Here is a 23,226-nt window from a genome sequence, read left to right as displayed (position 1 = left end):
TTTTTGTCTGCTCCTGTCAAAATGCTAAATATAATTTAATACCCACAAAAATCCATAATTCTCACAGAAAGCTTCCTTTATTCAGTTCAAATTTATTTAGATTAATATACAAGCTAGAAATAGATTATATTTGTAAATACCCTTTACAGTCAAACAGCTTATGCTTAGAAGATATTAGTGTCAGACCTCACTGAGGAGTTAGTATTGCATTTTTCTCAACAGAGTTAGTTCATTAGCTACTGAAGAGTTAAGTATTAGTGGGAATTATTTTGAATATTCTAGATCCCATATTTTTCTACCATTGCTCTTGCTTTAGAGATATAGGCATTCATGGCATCCTCCTTTGATAAACCTGCAAAGGAAAGTAGGAGTCATTATCTTTCTCATTTGTCATCCTATAAACTTGACTACAGGATGTAAATTTAATTGGTGTAACACCTTTTTTCAGGTTCCATGCCTCCCATTTGGCTTTGCCTTTCAAATCTAGCATTCCTGGACATTCTGTCAAAATAAATGCATAGCTTTGGTTATCATGCAGATTTACATCACATTAGATTGATTTTATCAAGATATGTGAGTAAATATGAAGTATATCTAGTAATACCAATATTAATATCTCCAACAGTAGCCTGTTTGTAGAATCCATATAGTTCCTTCAGTTCTTCATCAGTTGGTCTTGTTTTTAATTTTTTTACATCTTCTGCAGCACCATCAAAGTCAGCCTGATGAAAGAACAGAAAGGGTTCTCCTCTCAAGGGGTGTTCTTAAAACATGAGTTATATGACACACAGTAGTATCATTAGATATTCTCAATGACTCACTTGAGTTTAGAAATCAGACAAGGCTTCTTCCCATGAAAGAAGCTTCATAAATGTGTACGTTGTTAGAAAGGGATATAGGGTTGTATGGTTGATAGGGGCAGCCTCCACAATTTATGTGGTGTATATGTCTTTTACAGTCACACTGCAGGTATGAAGCCATTCACTGAACTTTACATCCCACAGTAATCTCTGAATTGTTTTGACCCTGCCTACACTGTGTTGGCTCAATTGGTGGAGCTCAAATCCCCTCTGAGTGGTACTGCCCAATTCACCCTCCATTTCCTCTGCTCTGCTGATAGGGAAATAGGTGATCAACAGCTGGCACAGAGGTACCTCATGGAGATGAGCTACTGCAGGACCACCTTCCACAGCCATCTCTGAAATACAGGAGAGCACCAGAGTAAAGTGTAAATTTACTCCTTTCATCACTGTGAATCACACACATCAACCTCAGGCTGTAGCCATTCTCGCTATAAAGCAGGTCTCAGGCTAAGGTTTGGAGTTCTGTTTCATGCCCAGAACATTTCAGAGAGAGACAGATTTTGTATAGTGACTACAGACCCATCAGGATACCACACTACTCGATTGAAGACTGATACAAGCACTTTAATATGCTATATGCTGGTTTCAACAATTATTTTAGCTTTTGAGTTGGATCTGCTTTTACAGAAGCATTTACAGAAGCACAGTATATCCTGCACAAATACTTAAAATGTACAAAACCAGGGTATTGGTTTTGTATGGCCTGGTTTTTGGTAGTTGGGGCTGGGGGGCCCTACAAGGGTGGCTTCCGTGAGAAACTGCCAGAAGCTTCCAACATGTCCAGCGGAGCCAATTCCTGATGGCTCCAAAGATGGATGTGCTGCTGGGAAAGGTCAGGTCGATGAGAAATGGTGGTAACACCTCTGTGCTAACAGATTTAAGGAAGAAAATAAACAAGGAGTGGTTGCACATTTGTAACTACGGCCAGAGAAGAGCAGAGCGAGACCGTGAGAGGAGCAGCCCTGCAGACACCGAGGGCAGCGCAGGAGGGGCAGGAGCTGCTCCAGGCGCCGGGGCCGAGATTCCCCTCAGGCCGTGGGGCAGGCAGGGGGCAGCAGCTGTGCCCCTGCAGCCCATGGAAGCCATGGGGATGCAGGGATCCACCACAGCCCCTGCAGGAGCCCCAGCCCGGAGCACGTGGATGCCTGGGAGGAGGCTGTGATCCTGTGGGAGACTCCTGGAGAGGGGCCTGCTCCCAGGCTGGAGCAGCCTGTCCTTGAAGGACTGCACCCCGTGGAGGAGTGACCCACACTGCAGCAGCCTGGGGAGGGCTGTTCCCCATGGGATGGACCCACACTGCAGCAGCCTGGGGAGGGCTGTTCCCCATGGGATGGACTGTTCCCCATGGGATGGACTCACACTGCAGCAGCCTGGGGAGGGCTGTTCCCCATGGGATGGGCTGTTCCCCATGGGATGGACTCACACTGCAGCAGCCTGGGGAGGGCTGTTCCCCATGGGATGGACTCACACTGCAGCAGTCACAGGGAGCTGCTGCTCGTGAGATGAGCTCACATTGGAGAGGTTCACAGAGAACTGTCTCCTGTGCCACCCCACGGTGCAGCAGGGGAAGCCATGGATCATGAACTGACCACAAAGCCCATTCCCTGTCCCCTTGCACTGCTGGGGTAGGGGGTAGAGCTGAGAAGGGAGGAAGGTGTTTATAAGGGCTTATTTCCCTTCTCATGATCCTGCTCTGATTTTGTTAGAAATAAATTCACTTTATGTCTCTAAGTTGAGCCTGTTTTGCCCTCAATGGTATTTGATGAGCAATCTCTCTCCTGGTTCTTATCTCAACTCACAAACCATTTGTTAAAACATTTTCTCTCCTCTGTCCAGCTGCAGGAGAGTGACTGAGTGGCTTTGGTGGGTACTGGCATTTAGCCAGCATCAAGATACTACTTCAGCTTAAAAGTTTGTGTAAAAGTCAGCAATGATTTCAGCATGAGTATTGTGGCTCTGTTTACATCACTGAGATCCTGGCATTACCTCAGAAGTCTGCATTGTGCTTCTTTATACCACCTTTCCCTTTAGTTACAGAAAAGATTTGATTTTTTTTTAAAGAAAACCTAATGCATGTTTATCTCCTTAACTGATGCCTTTCTCCTGGGCAAGTGACTGTTCTGGGTGGGTCAGGTGATGGAAATAAGCAAATATGAATGAGAGCTAGGTTCACCACTGCATTCTGTATTTAAACAGAGAGAAACTACAAGAGAAAGGTTATTTCTTTTTTTAAATTTAAGAAGGAAAAATGAGTAGTAATTTAATTAGAGAGTGATGTTCAAGCATCTTTCCTCACAGAAAGGCCCCTCCCTGGAATCATGAAACTACATATTCACTGACCTAAGGACATGCCAGCTGGTGGCTGCAGGAGGCAGGAGCAGCAGGCAAAACAGGGTAAGGACAGGTAGCACTGCAGCTTCCTGCACAGAAACTTGGCCACTCTACCACCAAGTGAGTCACCTCTGCCTCCTGAGATGGAATTCACTTTTTATTTTGGTCTGGAAATTTAGTTCGGCTAATGAGATTTGCCAGACACAAACTTTTGAGGAATTTCTGATTTTTTGCAAATTTTGAATTGCTGTATGAAACTCACAAAGGGAAAGCACAAGCCTTCTAAGAACAGAAGTGCTCGCCACAGGAGGATGTACATCTGGAACAGCAGTGTTGCAACAAGGAACAGCAGGCAGAGAGGTGCATTTAAAAGGAATTTTTTAAAAAAAATCATGATGTGTGATTTAAAAGGCATTCTAGCTCCCTGCAAAACAGCAATTAAATCTTGACTATTCTTTAAACTGCAGCTGTAAATTCACAGGACATTAGATGGAAAGGATTCATGCTGACAATACACATCTCTAGGTCTGTGAGTTCATAGCACCCTCGAAGTGAAATGAAAAGACCAAACTCCTGCAGCAATGCAGATGCTTTTTAACAAATAATCTTTCAACTCAGTGAGAACCTTAATGTTTGCATAAATGACAAGCAGAAGTGTCTGGGAGATTCCCACCAAGGCCTCCCAGAACCAAATGCCCAGTAGTGGAGGGAAAAGTACAGAGAAGAATTGGTGTGCTAAAATTGAAAATTACTGTTTTAAGTTTGAGAAATGCTGCTGTTCTATTTTGAATATAACAATTCTTCTGAGAATTAGGCAGATTCCAATTGTCATTTGTCTTCTTAAAGATCTGACACTTGGTCATTCAATAAAGTATATGATCTGGCAGTTTCTGCACTAAATTCTAGATTAAATTAATTCCAACTTATATTTTTAAAGCTAGAACTTTATATACTGAAACATGTAATTACTTATGTAGTTTGTTCCTGTTTTAATAAAAATAATTCTCAATGTTACTAAAATGCAACTATACCATAGAACCACAGAAAAACATGAAGATTTAAGTCCAGCCTTTTGTGTCTGATTTCTTTTAAGAACACTGTAGATTAATTTTTTTAACCAACCAAACATTTGAGAGTGCTGCAAAACAAATACAGGATTTTTCTAGAATAAAAAAACCAAAAGGCTCAGAATACATTCATATGTTATGTATATATGTTATTTGTAATTTAGATAAACCAAAATTGTGTGCTCTAGACTACATATCAAAGCTGAATCAATAATGTTGAAATGGCTTCACAGTATCCCTTCTCAGGTTTTTTTTTCAGTAATATTAATATTTGCTTTCATGAAAGTCTTGAAATTTTAATTTTTCTTCTTATGCTGTATTGTCTCTTGGTCTCCTTCTGCACAGCAACTGTACCTGGATTTGCTATGATCACCTGACATACTTCAACAAGTTCAGATGTTAAGCTCAGTTTTAATTTTTCACCAAAAGTTGCTGAGGCCATAGTAAGTAATTAAATAACACAATTCTTCCTTTCAGCAGCAAACCCAGAATGGTGAACCCATGTGTTTGGGGCCAGGAAGTCACACCAGCACAGGCAGAGAATTTGGGGTTTGGGGCAGAAGCACCTTGCCCTGTGTCTTAGGCACAGCATGAGTGCCTCCAGCCTGGGAGCAGGGAGGGAACAGACACACTGCCAGAAACAGGAGTCTGAACTCACAGCCCCTGTGAGACTCTCATGGGGCTTTATTTGACAGTCGGGTGCCTTATCCTTCCATGAACACAGGCCTGTTCCACTTTGTGCTCACCTCGGGGAAGAGGCAGGGACGTGGGGATGGCAGAGGAGCTCACATGCTCTGAATTGACATCCCAGCCTGCCCCGGGGTCACTGCAGCCGTGCCACGCTGCTGTGCAGTGCTCCAGGCACTGCAGCATCAGCATGAGGGCGTTTTGGACTGGGGTAGCAAGGCAGGTCTAATGACACAAAAACTCCTATGCACTAACAACAGTGTTTGTAGTAGATGTACAGTATTTATAATGGAGAAGCATTTAACGAGGGGAAACAAAATTAGCAATGCAAACTACCACCAAGGAATTAAAAATAGTGGTTCAAAGAAACTGGAACTGTACATATTTGATGCTCCTCAAAGCAAAGCATTTAAAGTCACACTATTGGTACAGATGTATAAAAGGGATGGACATTCACTTACGAAAATAAATGTGATGACCTACTGCTCAAGGGTTTTTTATAGTTACAATTTTATTAAAATAAATATTTCATTATTAATCCAAATATCAGAAATGTGACATTCTTGACTATAACTATGACTGACTCCTCCATCACAGACATCTCTTAGTATTATCCAAATTTGCACAGAGGTGCAAACAATAGTAGGACTCTGTTAATTGTAAGATTTAAAATTCGTATCAATAATAAACCATAACTAGGTTGCCACATTGTTTAAAGTTTAAATAAGTTACAACTTCATGTGAGTTTGTGCCAGCACTGATGTACAAGGACCATTCAGATCTGTGGAAATCTTTCACAAGTCTGGAATTGTTTTCTGATCTAAACTTCTGTCCTGGTTTTGTCTGGGGTATAGTTAATTTTCTCTCTAGTACCCGTGCAGTGCAGTGTTTTGGATGCAGGATGAGAATAATGTTGGTAACACTGGTGTTTTGGTTGTTGCTGAGTAGTGCTTGCCCTGAGCCAAGGACTTTTCAGTATCTCATGCCCTGAACACAAGGAGCTGCACAAGAATCTGGGGAAAGGTGGGAACACCTCTGGGACAGCTGACCAAACTGGCCAAAGGGATATTCCACACCACAGAACATCCATGCCCAGGGCAGAAACTGGGAGGAACTGGCCAAGAGTTGGCCACTGATTGCTGCTCAGGGATGGGCTCAGCCTTGGTCAGTGGGTAGTGAGCCATTGTATTGTGCATCACGTGCTTCTCCAGGGTTTAACTGCACATGCACTCTCTCTCTCTCTTTTTCTCTCTCTCTCTCAATACTATTATCACAGTATTATATTTTACTCATTTTAAAAATCATTAAACTATTCTTATCTCAGCCCATGAGTTTTTGCTTCCTCCCCCTTCTCCTCACTGCCAATTCTCCTCCCCATCCCACTGTAGGTGAAGCAGGTAAGCAAGTGACTGCATGGTACTTATTTGCTGGGTAGTGTTAAACCATGACAACATCACAGTAAGAATGAACCAGAAGCCCTGTTCAATTGTACAAGACAAAAGTTAAGGAAACCATTAAGTTAACCACCTTATTTTCCAATAATTTTATTCTATTTGCATCTAGAGGCGAGTATCACAAGATAGTTTAAAGATTTGTAAAGGCATATCTTACAGAGCAAGAAAGGTGCAGAAATGAAATTAAATACTAAATCTTTTGTTCTTTATCCTCCTCTTGCCAATCATTCTGCACAGACTGTTGCTTAGGATTTGCCTGCTTACACAACATGCTTATGAGCAGCCAGCCTGTAAAAATATAATTTTCTCTTAATCATGTGCCGATAAAATTCCCTTTAACTCCTCAAATAAAAAGCATAAAAATATGTACAGACATAAACATATACATGTGCCTTAAAGATAAAAGCACAAATTATCAGACCATTATCAGACACTGTCTTTTTGTGAAGAAAAAAGCTTGAATGAATTCTTCATTTACAGCAGAATATTTTACCACTTTGCAAAACTTAAAAATATTTTACAGCCTCCCTAAAGAGAACATTATTTTATTCATTTGTCCTCATTCCCATAGAGCTAGAATCAGTAAATTTATGGATATGATTGGTAACTGTCAACCAAACCAATGTGGACAGACAAGCTCTATAATGTCTAATGCAGAATGCATATGGCATCTTAAAATTTCAACCACTGATTTTTATGTTTAAGTGTAACTGTATGCAGCTATGGAACAGCATATCATACTGCCTTCAGCTCTTTCTTATCATAATTTATGGCTCATTGCTTAAATCATCAGGCTAATAAATTCACTTGCTAGACTGAGTTCAAGGCAGAATAAAACAAGCTGATTTTTCAGCAATTATTAATTATGCAAAGGTAGTGTTTTGTTTGGGATTTGGCAGTTTTGACCCACCTAAGAAAGAGATTTCTTCTTAGCTGTAACACAGCACAATGAAACCTCTGTGCTATTCAGCATAATTGCAGCTCAGAAGAAAATTGCTAAGCTGCTGGCAATGCACTCCCTGCATCTAGGTCAGAGCATTGTGCTGCTCACTCTGTGCAAAATGCACACTAACTAAGCTGAGGCAGACATAATGAGACAGGGATAGAAGAGCTTGCAAATCTTGAAAGTGAAAGGGATAATAGGAAAGCCTAAAGAAGAAAATCAGCTTAATCTATCAGGACATGGCCAAGACAAGGGAAGTATTCATAGTTTCCCACAAAGGTAGGAGGCTAAAAGCCAGCAATGAAGATAATTTCCTCAACAGCTATTTAAAGCTGCAATCAGAGAGTACATAAAAAGAAGCTCTTGTCTAGCTAGAAGGTAAGTAGAAGCTCTCCTACCAAAACACAAACCTATCAAAATGTAGCACTCCAAAGATGCACGCACCCTAAAAAATCCGCACAACTTATTTAAAAATTATTTACGCTTCCCAAATGCACATATAGCACTGTCTCAGTGTTAAAAGTTTCCCTCCTCCTTTAACAGCTCCAAGCAACCAGCTAGATCCTAAAAACATAAGTATGTACCTGCCTTTCCATGTCTAACTCAGTCCTAGCAAACTCAGATGCACGCCTGAAGAAACATAATTCATGCATACTCTGAAAAGGTAAAATTACATGACCCATGAAAAAAAAGAAAATCCAAAATATTACATGACCCATGAAACAGTTCAAATTAACCAGCTTGCTTCTCATCCTCCACTTGTGAAAAGTAATGCACTATTTAACCTCCAAGGGCTCAGGCAGATTTCCCTTCCCACAAGGTAACCTTGATTCTGCAATAAAAATCTTTACGCGGAAGAAATACCACAGTCTCCATCACGGCATCACACAGACGCACAGCGCATCCCTGTGCTCGCCTCTGTCTCCCCAGATGCAGAATTGCGTACCTGAAGAGTCATGATGCTGCGGGGATGCGCAGGGAACGGCCTCGCTCCTTCTCCTCGTGGCGGGGACGCGGCGCTTCTGCCAGTCGGCTGCGGCGGCGCTGGGACGGTGCCGTGAGCTCAGCCCGGCAGCACACGGGGGGGACTCGCTGCCGCCGCGCCCCTCGGCCCCCGCCGCGACAACCAGCGCGACCGGGAAGGGGCGGTGGGCAGGGAGCGCTAAGCCCCCGTGGGTTCCGCTGAAAGCCTGAGCTCCAGCCACAACACTGAGGATTAGGCTGCCAGGCTGAGAGCAGAGAGATTCCCAAGCCGTTTGTTTGACAAAGGAATTTCTTGAGTGATTTGAAGTGCAACCAGTCCAGTTACTGGAAATGTTCCTTCTGCCGCAGTGCCTGCCCATGTCCATGTCCAGCCAACCTGGGACCTCGCACCCTTCAGCTGCAGCTCTGAAAAACACGAGGGTCATCTCAAGGATGCCTCACACAAGTGGCTACACACACAAAATACACTGTGAATGCTGATTTTCAATTTGGTCTACTAAGTATAGAATAAAATATTAAATCAATTGATAAACTACCCTACAAGTGTAACCACTGAAGAAAAAAAAAATCCATCTGTCTTGTATCAATGAATTATTTATATTCATGCCCCTATATACTTATGTATGTGAAAAATGCGTATTCTATGATTGGCTTTTCACAAATGTTAAAGTGAATATTATATGTGTTGTGTTAGAAAGTAACGCTGTATTAATTTCCTTAAGTACTGTGTTAAATATAGTTTTAGGTTATAAAAAATGTTAAAATAGAAACGATGCTATGTAGGATACTTTTTCTAAAGAAAAGACTTGCAGTGACATAGCAGCCACAGGACACCTAAATCTTTCAGAGAAGAAGAATTTATTGCCCTCTTATCAGAAGAAACGAACTTCTTCCCGCCTCGAAGCCACTGTCAGGATTCAGAGGAAGAAGTTGACGATGACCAGACAGAATCCTGTATTTGAATGGAATTTATGCATCATGTATGAAGTGTATGAATATGCAACAGGCTATTGCTTTTAAGGGTTAATCCTTTGTTAACGAGGGTCCTTTTTCGGGCTCGTGCTGCCCAGAAAAAGGTACCCGGATGTCCGTAACTCTTTGGTTCTATTGTCTCATATTGTCCTAATTCAAATTGTCCAAATTATTATTACTCTAATTGTATTACTATTTTTATAACCATTTTATTACTATTAAACTTTTAAAATTAAAAAAACCAAAAACAAGTGATTGGCGTTTTTCACATGTACATAATTTTCTAAGCATAGTTTGATCTATGGTAGGTACTTCTGCATTTTTTAACCCACTAACTTCCATAAAACCATGCCAAAAAAGTAATTTGAGGGGAAACAAGTCCAGGTTAAATTAAATCAGGAATTAACAAGGAAATAATCCAAGTAAATGTAAGCAAATAGGAGATGAAAATAAAAACTTGAAACATTTCTGTAGTACCGGTGCCCTAGCAAAGAAGCTCTGCTCTTTCAGGGCCAAGAAGCTGGGCTTAACCATGCTGCGCACTGCGGTGAATGTGGAAAATGGACGCACTTGTGATGATCTGTCAAAGGCTGAGGGCAGATCGCAGGAAACACTGAATGGAACCAGTCCTCACCTGTCACCTTGGTCACAGCACACCATGTCCGTGCACGGCACGGCGCACACTGCACCGCAGCGAGGGACTCCCCTGTGGCTGTGAAGCCCCCATGAAGCACCTGGTGACGCGGCCCTGACTGCGCTAGCTGACATGGGACTAAGCAGGTCTGCCATCGCCTATGCGCCGGTTTTGGGGAGCGCTCGAGCCCTGGGAGCGCCAGCAGTGAGCCTAAGGCGAGAGGCGCCAAGGGCAGGCCCTGGGCACCAGCGCTTTATGGCTGCTGTGCACTAACGCTACGGCCGCTGGGCCATGCGGCCCTGAGCGCAGCGCGGGCACCGCCCGCCCGCCCGCCGAGAGCCGCCACAGCGGGAGCCGCCCGAGCGCGGCCCACGCTCCCCCACTCGGCCCGCTCCGGACACCGCCCCGCCGCAGAGAGACTCCCCCGCCGCGGCCGGGGGCGGAGCGGGACCGGGGGCGGAGCGGGGCCGGGCCAGACCGGGGGCGGAGCGGGATCGGGCCGCGTCCCGCGGCGTGTTCCTGGAGCGCGGGAAGGCCGAGGTAAGGCCGGCTTTGCGCCGGCGGGCGCGGGGCAGCTGCGGTCTGGGGGGCCCCGCGGTCGGGCAGCCGGAGGCCGCTCCGCTCCGCTCCCCGGGCCCGGGCCGGCCCGCAGTGCTTGGCGGCTGAGGGGCGGCGGCCCGGGGAGAGGGTGCTGCGGTGTCGGCGGAGCCCCCGCCCCACAGGGAGCCGGCGCTGTGCGGGGCCGTGCTTAGCCCGCGTTTCGCTGTTGCCGGAAGCTGGCGGAGCCCCCGGAGCGCCCTGCGGCGGAAGCGCCGCGGAGGTTCCTGGCGGAGCGGACGGCGTCTCTGCGATCTCCCTTCCGCCGGAAGTGAGGGGGTCGCGACCGCGGTGCGAGGTGGAGGAGCTGTGTTCGTTTGTTCGCTCGTTGCTCTGTTTCCTTACTCCTGCACGCTTGTTTTCTTCAGGAATGCCCATTTTGAAAAGAAAAATGTAATCTCTGAACTGTGGACTCGTTCCTTTTTTTTTTTTCCTTGTACGTGTCTGTTGCTGATTTTGCTTGCCAAAGGTTATCAGAGCATCCCTAATTGAAAGCTTTTAAAAGTGATAACCCAGAGCTCATTTTTTTTTAATCACAAGCTTTAATTTCAACTGAGTCACACGTAAGGATTCTTATGGTCATTTCCATTTTTTAGTTGTGTTCACTTTTTGGTTGTTGCTACTGTGATGGTAAGCAAAAGGAATAACTGCACGAATGATAGCTCCATGAAGGACTAATAGGTGAAGTCGGCACATCTTTATCCTTACATCCCAGATGCAATCATTCTGGATGTTTGGGAGCTGAGGGGAATGCCAACCCTGTCCTCCCCACCCGGTTTCTCCAGTTTCCACCGCTGGAGGCAGATAACTGGAATAGATGGACCATCACTAAGGTGGCCCAGGGCATTTCATAGATTATTCTGAGAGTACTCAAGAGTGCCCCGGTGGTTTTTTTTTGTATTTTGGAATTGGGGGCTTTGCAATTTACCAGGGAATGCCCTCAGGCTTGACCTCATGTCTTCACTGCTACTCTGGACTAGATCAATCAGAGCAAGAACAATTACACTTTCTCTGCTCCTGTTCAGTTTCTCTCACCCCTGAAGGCATTGTCCAGGTGACACAAAAGACCCCTTCTGAACTTCTGGAGGCGTGTAGGGGATTGCTTTCCTTCCCTGAAAGCATAAACTGTTAGAGTCCAAAAGTTTTTATCATACGTTCCAAATACAGGGAACACAAAGGCATGAACTGAAGATTGAAAAAACAGATTTATAGAATTCCTAAATAAATTCAGGAACTTCGCGATTTTTTGCTTTTTTTTCCCCTCCCATGTCACAGAGAGGCAATGCAGCTGTGCAAGAGTGAAAATGGAGTGGTCCTTCAACCTGTGATTCTGGGGATAGGTTGTTGCTTGGTTGGGCTTGTGTTTGTTTGGTTTTTTTACATCTGTAATACGTCCAGCTGCTTTTGTTCAGCTTTAAAAGGATCTGTTGTCACTGCTGTTGCCATACCATCCTGTCCAGCTTTTTTTATTTATTAAAAAAAAACCCAGCTCCACACCTGCCCTGTGGAAGATGTGTGAGGTTGATAGATGCCAGTATCACTGACATGCAATGTTTCTCTTCTGCATTCCCAGAAGAAGCTTCTGGTAACAATGTCCACAGCAGACAGTACAGTATTTGAAGTAATGTTTTGCTCTTTCTTCCTAGGGTGACAAAACACAGAACCACCTCAGCATGTCTGTAATTCAGCAAGGAACGGCAACACTTCGGAAAGCAAAGAAAACCACTGTAAAAACGTGTCTAGATAACCCCTTTGTTTTCCAATGGAAAACCATAGATGGAGAAGATATGCATTTTATACTGGAGACCTTAGAAGAAAGGATTAAACATATTGGACTTAAAAAGATTGAGAGTGCAAGAAAGAAAAAACGTTCCCTCACAAAAAAACAAACGGAAAGAAAGTGTGATGCCGGCACCAATGATTTCCCTAAAGAGGAAGCAGAAAGCCACCAACAAAAACCAGGATGGACTGACATAAGTATCAGAAGACAGCTTGCTATTGGAGTTAACGAAGTTACAAAAGCATTGGAAAAAAATGAACTTCTCCTCTTGCTGGTGTGCAAGTCTGCCAAACCCGCAATGATCACGTCGCACCTGGTGGAGCTGAGCGCGAGCCGCGCCACGCCGGCAGGGCAGGTGCCGCGCCTCAGCGAGACCCTCGCGCCCCTCCTCGGCCTGACGTCCATCCTGGCACTCGGCTTCAAAAAGCACTCTGACACCTTCACCGAAGCTATAGCAGCAATAATCCCAAAGATCCCGGCCTTGGAAGTGCCGTGGTTTCAGTACAGAACTGAAGAATCCATGGCTTATGCTGAGACAGATTCTTCAGGAAGTCTGGAACCCGAAGAGCTTGCAGAGGTGCTAGGGGATAAGCTCACGAGTCAGAAGCGGAAGCAGACAGAAAGCAACCGGCCCGATCTCTCACATGTAATTTTGCAGCCTTTGAAAATCAAGAAACTTGTCCCAAATCCCAATAAGATAAAGAAACCACCTCGCAAAAAGAAAAAGGCTTTTTCAGCATAACTGAGTTTGGTTCTTTCTATTAAACAGATTTTTAAATGCAGGATGGAGTACAGTTCTAACAGTTTGTTTAGGCTTTACAGTGTAAAGGTCTTGAATACAAGGTGAACTTCATGTTGCATTGGGTGAGGTACTTTCTGCTTTAATAAAAAATACTGCTCAGACTTGAGTGTTAGTCTTTACTGGGGGTAGGTATTTTCATTTGCAGCTGGAGATCAGAGTTAAAGCCGGTAATGAACATGCCAAAGTAATTTTAAGACATAATTTATACTTCTTTGGAATGAATACAAAGCATTAAATCAACTTTGTCTTTTTACACAGATGAACATGCTTTAAGCAAAAGAGATTTAAGTATAATTACTCAAACAAATAAATACCAAAATTGAAAGTTTATTTAAACAAAGGTCCATGCCAGTATAAGTCTTTTAAAGCTGGGTTCAAGTAAATAGCACAGGCAGACTTCCCTTTTGAACTCTTATTATAGTTTGTTCTGCTGAACAACTTGTTTTTGGTCACAAATGTATGCAGACTTGGGTTCCACCTGATTTCCTGGTGCATGGTATGCTGAAGGAAAAGCTATTTCCAAATACAAATCCAAATTACTACTGCTGCGGTATTAAAAAAAATACTTCCATATGCAAACATTAACACATATCCTCTGAGAAAATGTAAACCTAAACTCCATTAGATCTCTAAATGAAATCTAACATTATTTCCCAGGAAATTGACATAAGCCATATACTGTTTTATATAAAGTAGATGAGAACTGTAACTGCTACAAGACTGAAAATGTAATTTCTGAGTTTCCTTTAATTTACAGTGGACTATGAACAATTTTCTAATGAGGGTGGTAGGAAGGAAGGGAAATAGCACTGCAATTCAGGCAATGAACAGCCTAGGAATTTACTTGTAGAAGAAAGCATAAAATACCTCAACTGAGTAACTTTTTTGTTCCTTAAAAGGTAAAATTTACATTATTTTTCAGAGATTTGTTAATCCAGACTTCCATTGCCATCCAATAGCTCATCTGTATTTTGAATTTATTTAGAGATTGCTTTAGTTCATGATAACAACTATGAAGGCAGGCAGTAGCAATGAGCAGTGATTGTGTAGTCATGATGCTCCTTGAAGTTTAAACACGGCATTTAAATGCTACAATTTTTGTCCGTGTCTGAGGGTTCAAGAAGAGGTGAGATTTCTTTGCCTTGCTTCACAGTCCTTTATACAAGTCCCTTTTTCTGGATTTCTGAGTGCATAAAACTTGAAGGCATGCTAGCACTAGTGTATTTCATTCCCAGGCTGGCTAACCATAGCATAAGAGTTGTAGCATTTAGACAGAGCATAAGGATTAGCTTTGGTAAACAACATAAAAACAGCAATCATCTTTCAAGCACTTCACTGCCTGCCCAGGTCTATCTCTGTTTTCAGGGATTTGGGTTCCCTCTGCAGATAGGAAGTTACTTTGGGAAAGAAATAACAGATGTTTAAAAAGCCAGGTGGGAAAGGTGGTAGAGCAAGCTTTACATTTGCCAAGCCTTTGCAAACACCTAATGGTTCTGAGGAGTCTTACCTTCATAGCAGGACTAATGCACACAGGTTCAACCTTGGAAACAAGGGAAAGGTCTCTCCTATTGAGCTCCTGACAGTGGCCCCACACAGATCACACAGATATTCACCTTTTGTTTAGTACCTGCCTAGGAAGTCAAAGTAAGTTGCTACAATTTTTACCTCCGGAGTCATGATGTGGGTGCAGGCTGGGACACCTTCAAGATTCAAGTCCTCTTGATGCTGTGATACCTCAGCTAAACACCACAAGTGAAGAGCACTCAGCAGGGACAGAAGAGGCCTAACACACACAAGTCCATGAAGAGAACTCTTCAAGAGCTGCCCCAACACTCAGGCTTAGATGCCTGTTTCCCTCATGCTCTGGCTGATAAATTTTCTCTCTCAGCTACAGTGCTGCACAGCTTCTACAGGAGCATGTCTCTGCCCTCCAGCCCCCTAGTGAACATGCAGAGGAAGCCAGACAAGTTTATCCCCTGGATTCAGAAGCAAATGACACTATTTTACTAGAAGAGAGCCCAAGACAGGCCATGCTCCTTCCTTCATGTGCCATAATCTGAAGATTTAGGCAGAAGCCAGGCTGCAGGAAACCCACATTCATGTCTGTCTTCTACCTGGACATACTTGGTCCTATCATGGCCTCAGTTTACAAAGGACAATACTTGGGAGGATCTGCCTTCTGATTTCAGAGGAGAAATGAAATCATCTGCCTAACATTTCTTCCACTCACAATTTTTTGAGGGGAAGGAAGGCAGAAGACATGAACATATCCTTCACCTGGGCTGTGATCACCTGGGCTGTCTCAGCAAGGAATATCTTTGCTACGAGGACAGAGCTATGCCCTGCTGTCCCACCTCACCTCAGGCAGCCCTGAGTGAGGACTGCGGAGGCTCTGCCTTTAAGAGCTGAAGCAGAACACACTGAGCTCCTTGGTGAACCTCATCCCAGAGTGCTCCATGAAAATGCCTGCCAAGGAGGCACCATCTTGTCTTCTAGGAGTTAAAAACTTAAGTCTTTGATGGGGTCAAGATAAAATCCTTCTTGTTACTTCAGGTATCACTACCATCAATTACATTTTCAGGCACTTAATTCTGCTCAGGCCTCACACAGAGTCCAGGCTGTCTCTGCACCACCTGCTTTACTGCTACTAGGAGGGAGGTATCAGGAGTGGCCAGAGATGTAAAGCCCAACTGCACTGTGAGATTTCCTGTGAAGTCCTTTTAAATTCATGAGGTCCTGAGCTGGTGCACAGCCAGGGGTCAAACAAACCACGTTCAGTCCCTTCCTTTGTTTGAAGGAGGTCGAATGCTTTAATCAGCTATAATGCATAAGGGAAAGTATTTATCACTGTTTCTAGGGCAGAATCCTCTCACCACAATTCAACAAGAAAAAGAAACCAAACCACAAACCATTCACACAGTGGAAAAGGAGCGGGAAGAAAGAAAAACCCCACTGCTACAAGGTAGTGGGTAGGGCTAACAGTTATGAAGAACAGACAAATTTATCTTCATGTACAGAATTAAACTTTCAGCAAAATCTGCTGTCAGAATTACAGGCATGTTTAAAAGGAAAGTTAGACATTTGCATTTCATGAGATATTCAAGTCACATTCAAAAGATGCTCACAGCACAGAGGCTTCACTATACCACAATTTGGCACTTTCAGCTAGAACAGTTTCTTAACACAGATTTTCTCAGTGCTCACGCTTCTGCAGCATCCATGAGCTGAAAGAACTGCTATCATCTCTAGCTATGACGCTATGCTGGAATGCATATAAAGTGCTTCAGAAGCCACTCCCATTGCCGAGCATTCATGAGGAAATTAAAACAGTTCCACCCAACAACAAAGATCAGCCCTTCTACATTTCAGGAAGTGCAATACAGAGACTTCCAAGGACTGAGGGCAGAGCATTTCTCTTCTGCTTACCAGCCACGTATATAGCAAAACTTCTTGTTCCAAAGTCAGGATAAAAACACTACCAGGAACAATTTATGAATACATATTTACACAAGGTACTTTTCATTAGAATTACAGACTTCATAGGAAATCAGAGTAGACAAAGGAATATGTGCAATTTCGCAGAAGCGTTGAAAACATTCAAACTATAAATATCCTGATAGCACTACTAAAATTCTTAGTTTTACACACAGGCTGATGTTATTCTACTGAGGAAAAACTAAGGTATTGTGCCACAACTGTAAATTAAGTACAGTAATGTATTATCATTCTGGCAACATAGATAACACCTGCACTGAACAGTGCGATACTGTTAAATCAATCCACTGATCTATTGAAGATCAAAGTACAAATCTGTATTTTTTATTGATTTGGCAGCGTCGCTTATGGAGAAACAAATGCACTAGTTAAACCAGTACACTGTCATTCTGCTCCAGTTACAAAAACATCCAGGACTTTCATAGAGCTACAAAGGTATCATACTTCATGATTTTCCCCCAAATGATGATATCCATGTTAAGTAAATAAGCAAAGATACTCCAGTTTGTATCCTTCATTCTATTACACTGACATACATACATCACCACTTAATAAATAGAAATGCAGCAGTTCATCCACATAATAGCAAATATTTTTGTACCCTAATCCACCACTGAAGTTCAGTTTATACAAAACAGTCTTTTCTACAGAGTGGAAAAAAATACCTTCTTCTCATCCAGGTGCAAGCTAAGCTTTGAAACTTAAATGAATGTGCTTTTTATTCTTTTCATGGACAATAGAAGAGTTTCATGAACCGTCTGATCTGTCTGAAAATGCATAAATTTGGTCACATGTGGATGTCTTCATTGATCAGATTTAATGGACTATTTCAGTATCACTGACGTTGTGCTTTTACTCCTCTTGAACAAGACCATTTCAAGAGTTATGGAGATCAAATTAACTCAAAGGATGACCTCAAGAGTTCTAGAAACATAAGCGTTCTCATTGTAATACAAGACCAACCTAAAGGAAGAAGAAAAATATGGTATTTTAGTTCAAGTATGGCAGTAAATCTAAACATCAGCAGTCTTCTGCATTTCAATTATGGATCATAAACAGGGCCAATTACAGTATTTTTAAAACTTCTGCCCATTGTTGGCCAGTGTAAACTCATGTACCATTACATCTAATGGAATTCAGGAACTCATTTTTCTGCCTTACCTTTTCAGATTCCATGCCTGGACATCTCCAGTTGTACAAGTAATACTGCAAATTTCCATCTCCAATCCCAAACTTGAGTTTTTCCAGGAATGTTTTGTTTTCCATTAAGTCTAGTGCATTGAACACATCAAATCCTTTCTGGCAACAGCAAAACATTTTTAAAATTTTACTTTTGAAATTTTCAAGTGACACACAAATGATACTTTACAGAGTGGCATACGGTATCCAAGAGACTTAGGCTAATTAAAAGGAAAAAATACAATGGAATAAATCTTGTCTTTTAATTAGGTACACACATTTGTGTACCTAATTAAGATAGTGTACCATAAGATGACATTTTCTCAATAAAAACTAAAGTATAATGCACAAGTACTTGAAGATTAGCTCCAAAAGGGTATAAATTTTAAAGCCATTTTCGAGGCCTAATGCCTAAAGAGTTTTCCATTATTTTACCCTTAGAGACACGCATTTTTTACAGTCACATACAGTGTTTTGACACATATGGCCTATTCTAGCTGAAGCTGCATAATACAGTTACTGTGGTTTTCAGCAATTTATCATTCTGTTAATGATAAACATACCTTTGTGATTTAGTCCTTTTCTGAAATGCCATTCTCTTTAGAACTCAAATCTTTCATGTGATTCTCCCTCCCTTACTTGTGCACTCTCTACCAAATCCTCATTCATAAACCTCCCAAATTCACCACAAAGAGACATTTTTTGTCTCAGAAGAGCCACATGGCCAAATCAGTCTCAAAGAGTTTTTCCTCCATTAACACATACTCAAATCCTTTCTCCTCACTGGGAACTCTTAACAAGCAGCCTAAAGCCCAGGCCTGGTAAGCCATTGCAGCAATAATCATCACATATGGAGAGCTGAATTTGCTTGGGGGTGTGGATATAAAATCCATTTATTTTCAATTTATTTGCAATTAACTACAAGGGAGTCTGACCTAAGCTCCTGGAGTCTTAACAGCACAAAGGTACAGCACCAGCAGGACATGACACACTTTTAAGACAGAAGGTACAAAACAATAATGCTCAATTACTTAAGCACAAGAAGATGGGGTAAGGAACATTCTTTACTCAGTAAAAAAAAATAGATTTTTTTTTTCTTTTAAATGAGCATCCCATATTAGGAAAAAGGGGGTTTGAAGAAAAAGAGCACTTAAACTCTTCATCAGGACTATTTAAAAGAAAGTTACAAAGCACAGACAGTGAGTTTAATAAGGCTTCCTGCTACCTTACACAAAGATCATTCTGTGTGCAGATGACACCATGCTAAGTTAAATGTGCTGTGAAAAACATGCAGAAATAAGACAATGAGGTGACAGTATTTGACATTTGGCATTGAAATTAAATTTTGAAATATTCCAAGTAAGTAAGTAACAGTAACAGCAATCTCAGAAGGCAGGAAAGGAAGTGGGGGAGGATAGAGACACACTCTAGATACAAGCACATTAAGGTCTGCAATTAAACACTCCAAATTCAAACAAAACTCTACAGATGTAGTTTTAATTCAGTATCTAAATATCAGCAGATTAGTTTCAGCTTAGGATCTTCTGAGAGGGATGAAAAGGTTTCTGTTCCAAGGTGCTTTCTCTGCAGCTCTGACAGATCACTTAACCAGACTCAGAAGAGAATTTCTTCCCTGTGTTCTAGATCTAGAAACTTTGTGTCAGCTTCAACAATAAAATATGCAGGGCTTTAGAGGGGTTATCCTGATGCAAAATCTCACTGTCTCTCCATGCAGAATGCATAGAACCTAAGTTAACAACTCCAAATTTTGGGTTTTACTTTGAAGGTCAGGTGTTTTGTCCTGTAACAGCCAAACTAATTCTAAATTAATTTTATATAGTGTGATTTGAAGATAAAAATAAACATTAGCTGGCATGCAAAACCTTAAATCAATTTGCTGAGCTGAATTTGTATCTCCAAAACCCATGCTTGGAGTTAAAGTACAGAAAGGAGTCTGTGGTGGAGACTGTCCCCAGACAAGAGCCAAACACCCACACAGCCTTTGCTTTACTGCTCTCCCACAGGATGGGGAGAAAATAGAAGGAAGGTAAGATGTCTTGTGAATTGAAATAATGACAGTTTAACAGAGAAGGCAAAAGCTGAAGACACAAGGGAAGCAAAAAGAATACATTCACTACTTCCCACTGCCAGACAGATGTCAAACCACTTCCTGGGAAGCAAGATCTCAGCATGCATAATGATTGTTAGGGAACATAAATGCTATCATTGGAAGCATCCTCCCTTCCTCCTCCTTTCCTTCAGCCTTTATTGTGGAGCAGAACATCTCTTTGGTCAGTTGGGGTCACCTGTCCTGTGACAGGTGTGTCCATGTCCCCTCCCAACTTCTTGTCCACCCTCAGCCTCCTCACTGCAGGGGAAAGAGAAAGTCTTAAGGCTGTGCAAGCACTGCTCAGCAACAACCAAAACCCTGGTGTGTGATCAGCCCTGCTTCAGTGACAAAGTGCAGCACCATATGGGCTGCAAGGAGCAAAGTTAACTCCATCCTGGCCAGACTCACCATGTTTGTAAACAAAGGCTGTGAATAGGATGCATTATCATCTCTCCTCTGCTGCCTTACTCTCCTCATGTAAAACTCAACTGCCAGATCTGCAACTATAATTAGGCATCTAATGATGCATTACAGGCCCAGCAGGTACTTAAGAAATCCACAGGTGTCTAAATCCCAGTACTGCAAGGGATATAGGATGATCTGCTCAAAAGGTAAGAGCTGCATTTCACATTGAGAGAGAAATGTATGCAGGGGAAGGTGCAAAGCCTTGGGGTCACACCATGGAACTGCCTCCTCACCTGTCCCACCATGGACTAGAGAATGGCCAGACACACAGCCTAGAGAGTGGCCAGACACACAGCCTAAAGAATGGCCAGACACACAGCCTGGAGAGTGGACATACACACAGCCTAGAGAATGGCCAGACACACAGCCTAGAGAATGGCCAGACACACAGCCTAGAGAATGGCCAGACACACAGCCTGGAGAGTAGACATACACACAGCCTAAAGAATGGCCAGACACACAGCCTGGAGAATGGACAGACACACAGCCTAAAGAATGGCCAGACACACAGCCTAGAGAATGGCCAGACACACAGCCTAGAGAATGGACAGACACACAGATCCCTGTGCCACACTTCTAACCCAGACCAACCTTTTTCCACCTTGACTTTTAAGAGTAATTACCAGTATTTTTAGTCACTCCTGAAAATAATACTGGCTTCTCAAAGTCTGTCTCTGAACTTCCTTTTGGATCATTCTAGAGCCTGAACAACAATATTTCCCATAACCATCCAGAAATTTTTCCCTGACATATAGTTACTGAACTGCTTCTAGGTTAACAAGCCTCAGCAAGCAGTTCCCATCACAGATGGCAGCTCAGCTGCTGTGCTGCTTGAACATGGCTGGGACAGACAGGCTGAAGATTGTGTGGCTGCTTTGATGCAGCCTGAAGTCTGAATACAGACAGTCTCTGCAGACCATCACTGGCTTCATCCAGAACCAGCACAGAAACCTCTGTGGCAGGTGCAGGCAGCTTGGAGCACTCCCAGGAGGCTCTAACACCACCAGCAGTGCAGGAGGGAGGAGCAGAAAACATTCCTGTGCCTGCAGCCTCCTGGGAATGGTGGCAGAGTGGGTGCTATGGACCACAGGAAGCCTGTGCAGTGCTTTGAACCACCCAGGGCAAACAGGTCTGTGCAAATTCAGAGTGCTGGCCATGTGCCATTGGTGTTAGCACTGTACTCCCATGAAACCACAGTCACTAAGAGCTGAGAGATAGCTTTTCATTAGACAGTACTAAACTCTCAAAATTCTTCTGTTTAAGAAGAAATTTATAGTCTTTTCCCTTCCATTCAACCAAGCATCTATCAGTATAATTCCATACCTAAGTGTATGCTTAAAAGCTACACCATGACATCATCTACAGAGCTTTACATGGAGCAATGACAACATGACAAAGCTCACATAAATAAATTTCTAAATTTTTTAGGAACAAAAAATAATCTAAAAAAGCAAAATGTATTTGGTAGCGCATATTAATTTATCTCCAAGGGAAATTATTTTAGTGATACTTTTCATTCCTCTGATACTTAGTAACTATGGTCATCAGCGTGCTCTTGGGTGTATCCACAGTTCAAGCTACTGAAAATACTTTATGCATTTGTCATTCCCCAGCATCACTCAGAGTAAAAAGGAAAAACAAGCATACTGCTTTATATTTTGATATATATATTGTATATGTCTCATCAACTGCACTCTGTGCTGTAAATGCACTGGCATGGATAAATTACTCCAGTTCTTACCTTGCCACTATTCCTAGGAATACTTTTGTGAATGAAGCAGAAAAAACCCAACCTACAACTTACCAATTTAGCTATAATGAGTGCATCATTCATTAAGTCCAACAGGGGAGTCTCTGTATGAATATTGTAAAAGGAATAGGCAGCTTTGAGGCTTTTATGAACAGGATGATGCATCACTGTTGAAGGTAATGTGTAGAAACTGAGGAAGTCTGTTAAAATACCATTTGAACCCTATAGGGAACCAAAACAAAAAAGTCCATTAATAAGTAATCAGTTGCTGGTTAGGCTGATGTGACAGTTCTACTGAAAGCAAAAAATGCAGCAAGGTTTGAGTACTGTAAGTACTATGGCATAGCAGCTAGTCTTAGCTAAGAGGAAACAAACATTTAGATTTTTCTAGTCTATTACACCACTAACATTCTGACAAACAATTGTCAAAACAGTCGTTTTCTATGGGCAAAGCTAACAAAGCACACTTCCACTGAAAGTATCAAAGTTTTTTTCTGACTGAACTAATTTTTAATAAAATATTCTTAAAATATTATGGATATTTTAAAAACCTGATGACATTCACATCAAAGAATATTTTTCTCATCTTTCTAAAAACAGAGAAAAAATCTACTGTGCTGGTATACAAAGCATATTAATAAAAACTCCCCAGAGTATCCCCAAGAAAATAAGGTAAAGGAGATACACAAATACTTCTTGCTTGTTTGCTTTACTTTTGAATGACTAGTAATCACTAATTAGAGTTTAATGAAGGACCTCAGATGGCTCCTTAAATTAATAGTACTTCTACAGTAAAATGTAAAACAATTGAACCTACCACATGCAAAAAAGCTTTTGTCTTAGAGCAGGTACAGATTCTGTAGTAGAGTAATACTAACTACAAGGAACAGAAAAGTTATTGAGTCACTCACTAAATTCAGTAAGGATGACAAAAATATTAACTCATAAATTATACAGAGTATTTTAAGGTCTTAGATCTGCACTTTACAAAGATGACTTAAAAGTCTGATAGTAGCTTCTCTGGGTCTTAAAAAGATTTTAAGCACTAACAAACCTACATTTTGTATAGTAAAAAAATAGTTCAAGAGACAGCATAAATCAAGTAAGTGAAGA

The 23,226-nt window shown here is 42.1% G+C and overlaps 3 protein-coding genes across 3 annotated transcripts in view; 1 reads left to right on the top strand and 2 right to left on the bottom strand.

Annotated features, from left to right (window-relative positions):
* Positions 1-72: 72 nt before the first annotated feature.
* ACBD7 (acyl-CoA binding domain containing 7) lies at positions 73-8,428 on the bottom strand. Its single transcript, XM_066552886.1, has 4 exons — positions 8,292-8,428; positions 605-722; positions 439-501; positions 73-352 (listed from the first exon to the last, which is right to left on the bottom strand). Exons 1-4 carry the CDS (start codon positions 8,301-8,303, stop codon positions 279-281), a joined length of 267 nt encoding a protein of 88 aa, XP_066408983.1. The 5' UTR covers positions 8,304-8,428; the 3' UTR covers positions 73-278.
* A 1,941-nt stretch (positions 8,429-10,369) lies between these two features.
* Positions 10,370-13,215, top strand: RPP38 (ribonuclease P/MRP subunit p38). The gene is made up of 2 exons (XM_066552825.1): positions 10,370-10,475; positions 12,179-13,215. Exon 2 carries the CDS (start codon positions 12,206-12,208, stop codon positions 13,052-13,054), a length of 849 nt encoding a protein of 282 aa, XP_066408922.1. The 5' UTR covers positions 10,370-10,475; positions 12,179-12,205; the 3' UTR covers positions 13,055-13,215.
* NMT2 (N-myristoyltransferase 2) overlaps positions 13,056-23,226 on the bottom strand; it is a 35,450-nt gene continuing 25,279 nt past the window's right edge. Inside the window, exons 10-12 of the mRNA XM_066552816.1 lie at positions 22,168-22,335; positions 17,771-17,908; positions 13,056-17,572 (exon numbers count right to left, since the gene is read on the bottom strand). Of these exons, the coding sequence (XP_066408913.1) occupies positions 17,552-17,572; positions 17,771-17,908; positions 22,168-22,335 (327 nt within the window). The 3' untranslated portion in view covers positions 13,056-17,551. The remainder of the gene's footprint in view (positions 17,573-17,770; positions 17,909-22,167; positions 22,336-23,226) is intronic.

This window comes from Molothrus aeneus, chromosome 1 (genome assembly GCF_037042795.1).
Source record: "Molothrus aeneus isolate 106 chromosome 1, BPBGC_Maene_1.0, whole genome shotgun sequence".
NCBI lineage: Eukaryota > Metazoa > Chordata > Aves > Passeriformes > Icteridae > Molothrus > Molothrus aeneus.
This window is presented reverse-complemented; position numbering and strand designations above follow the sequence as displayed.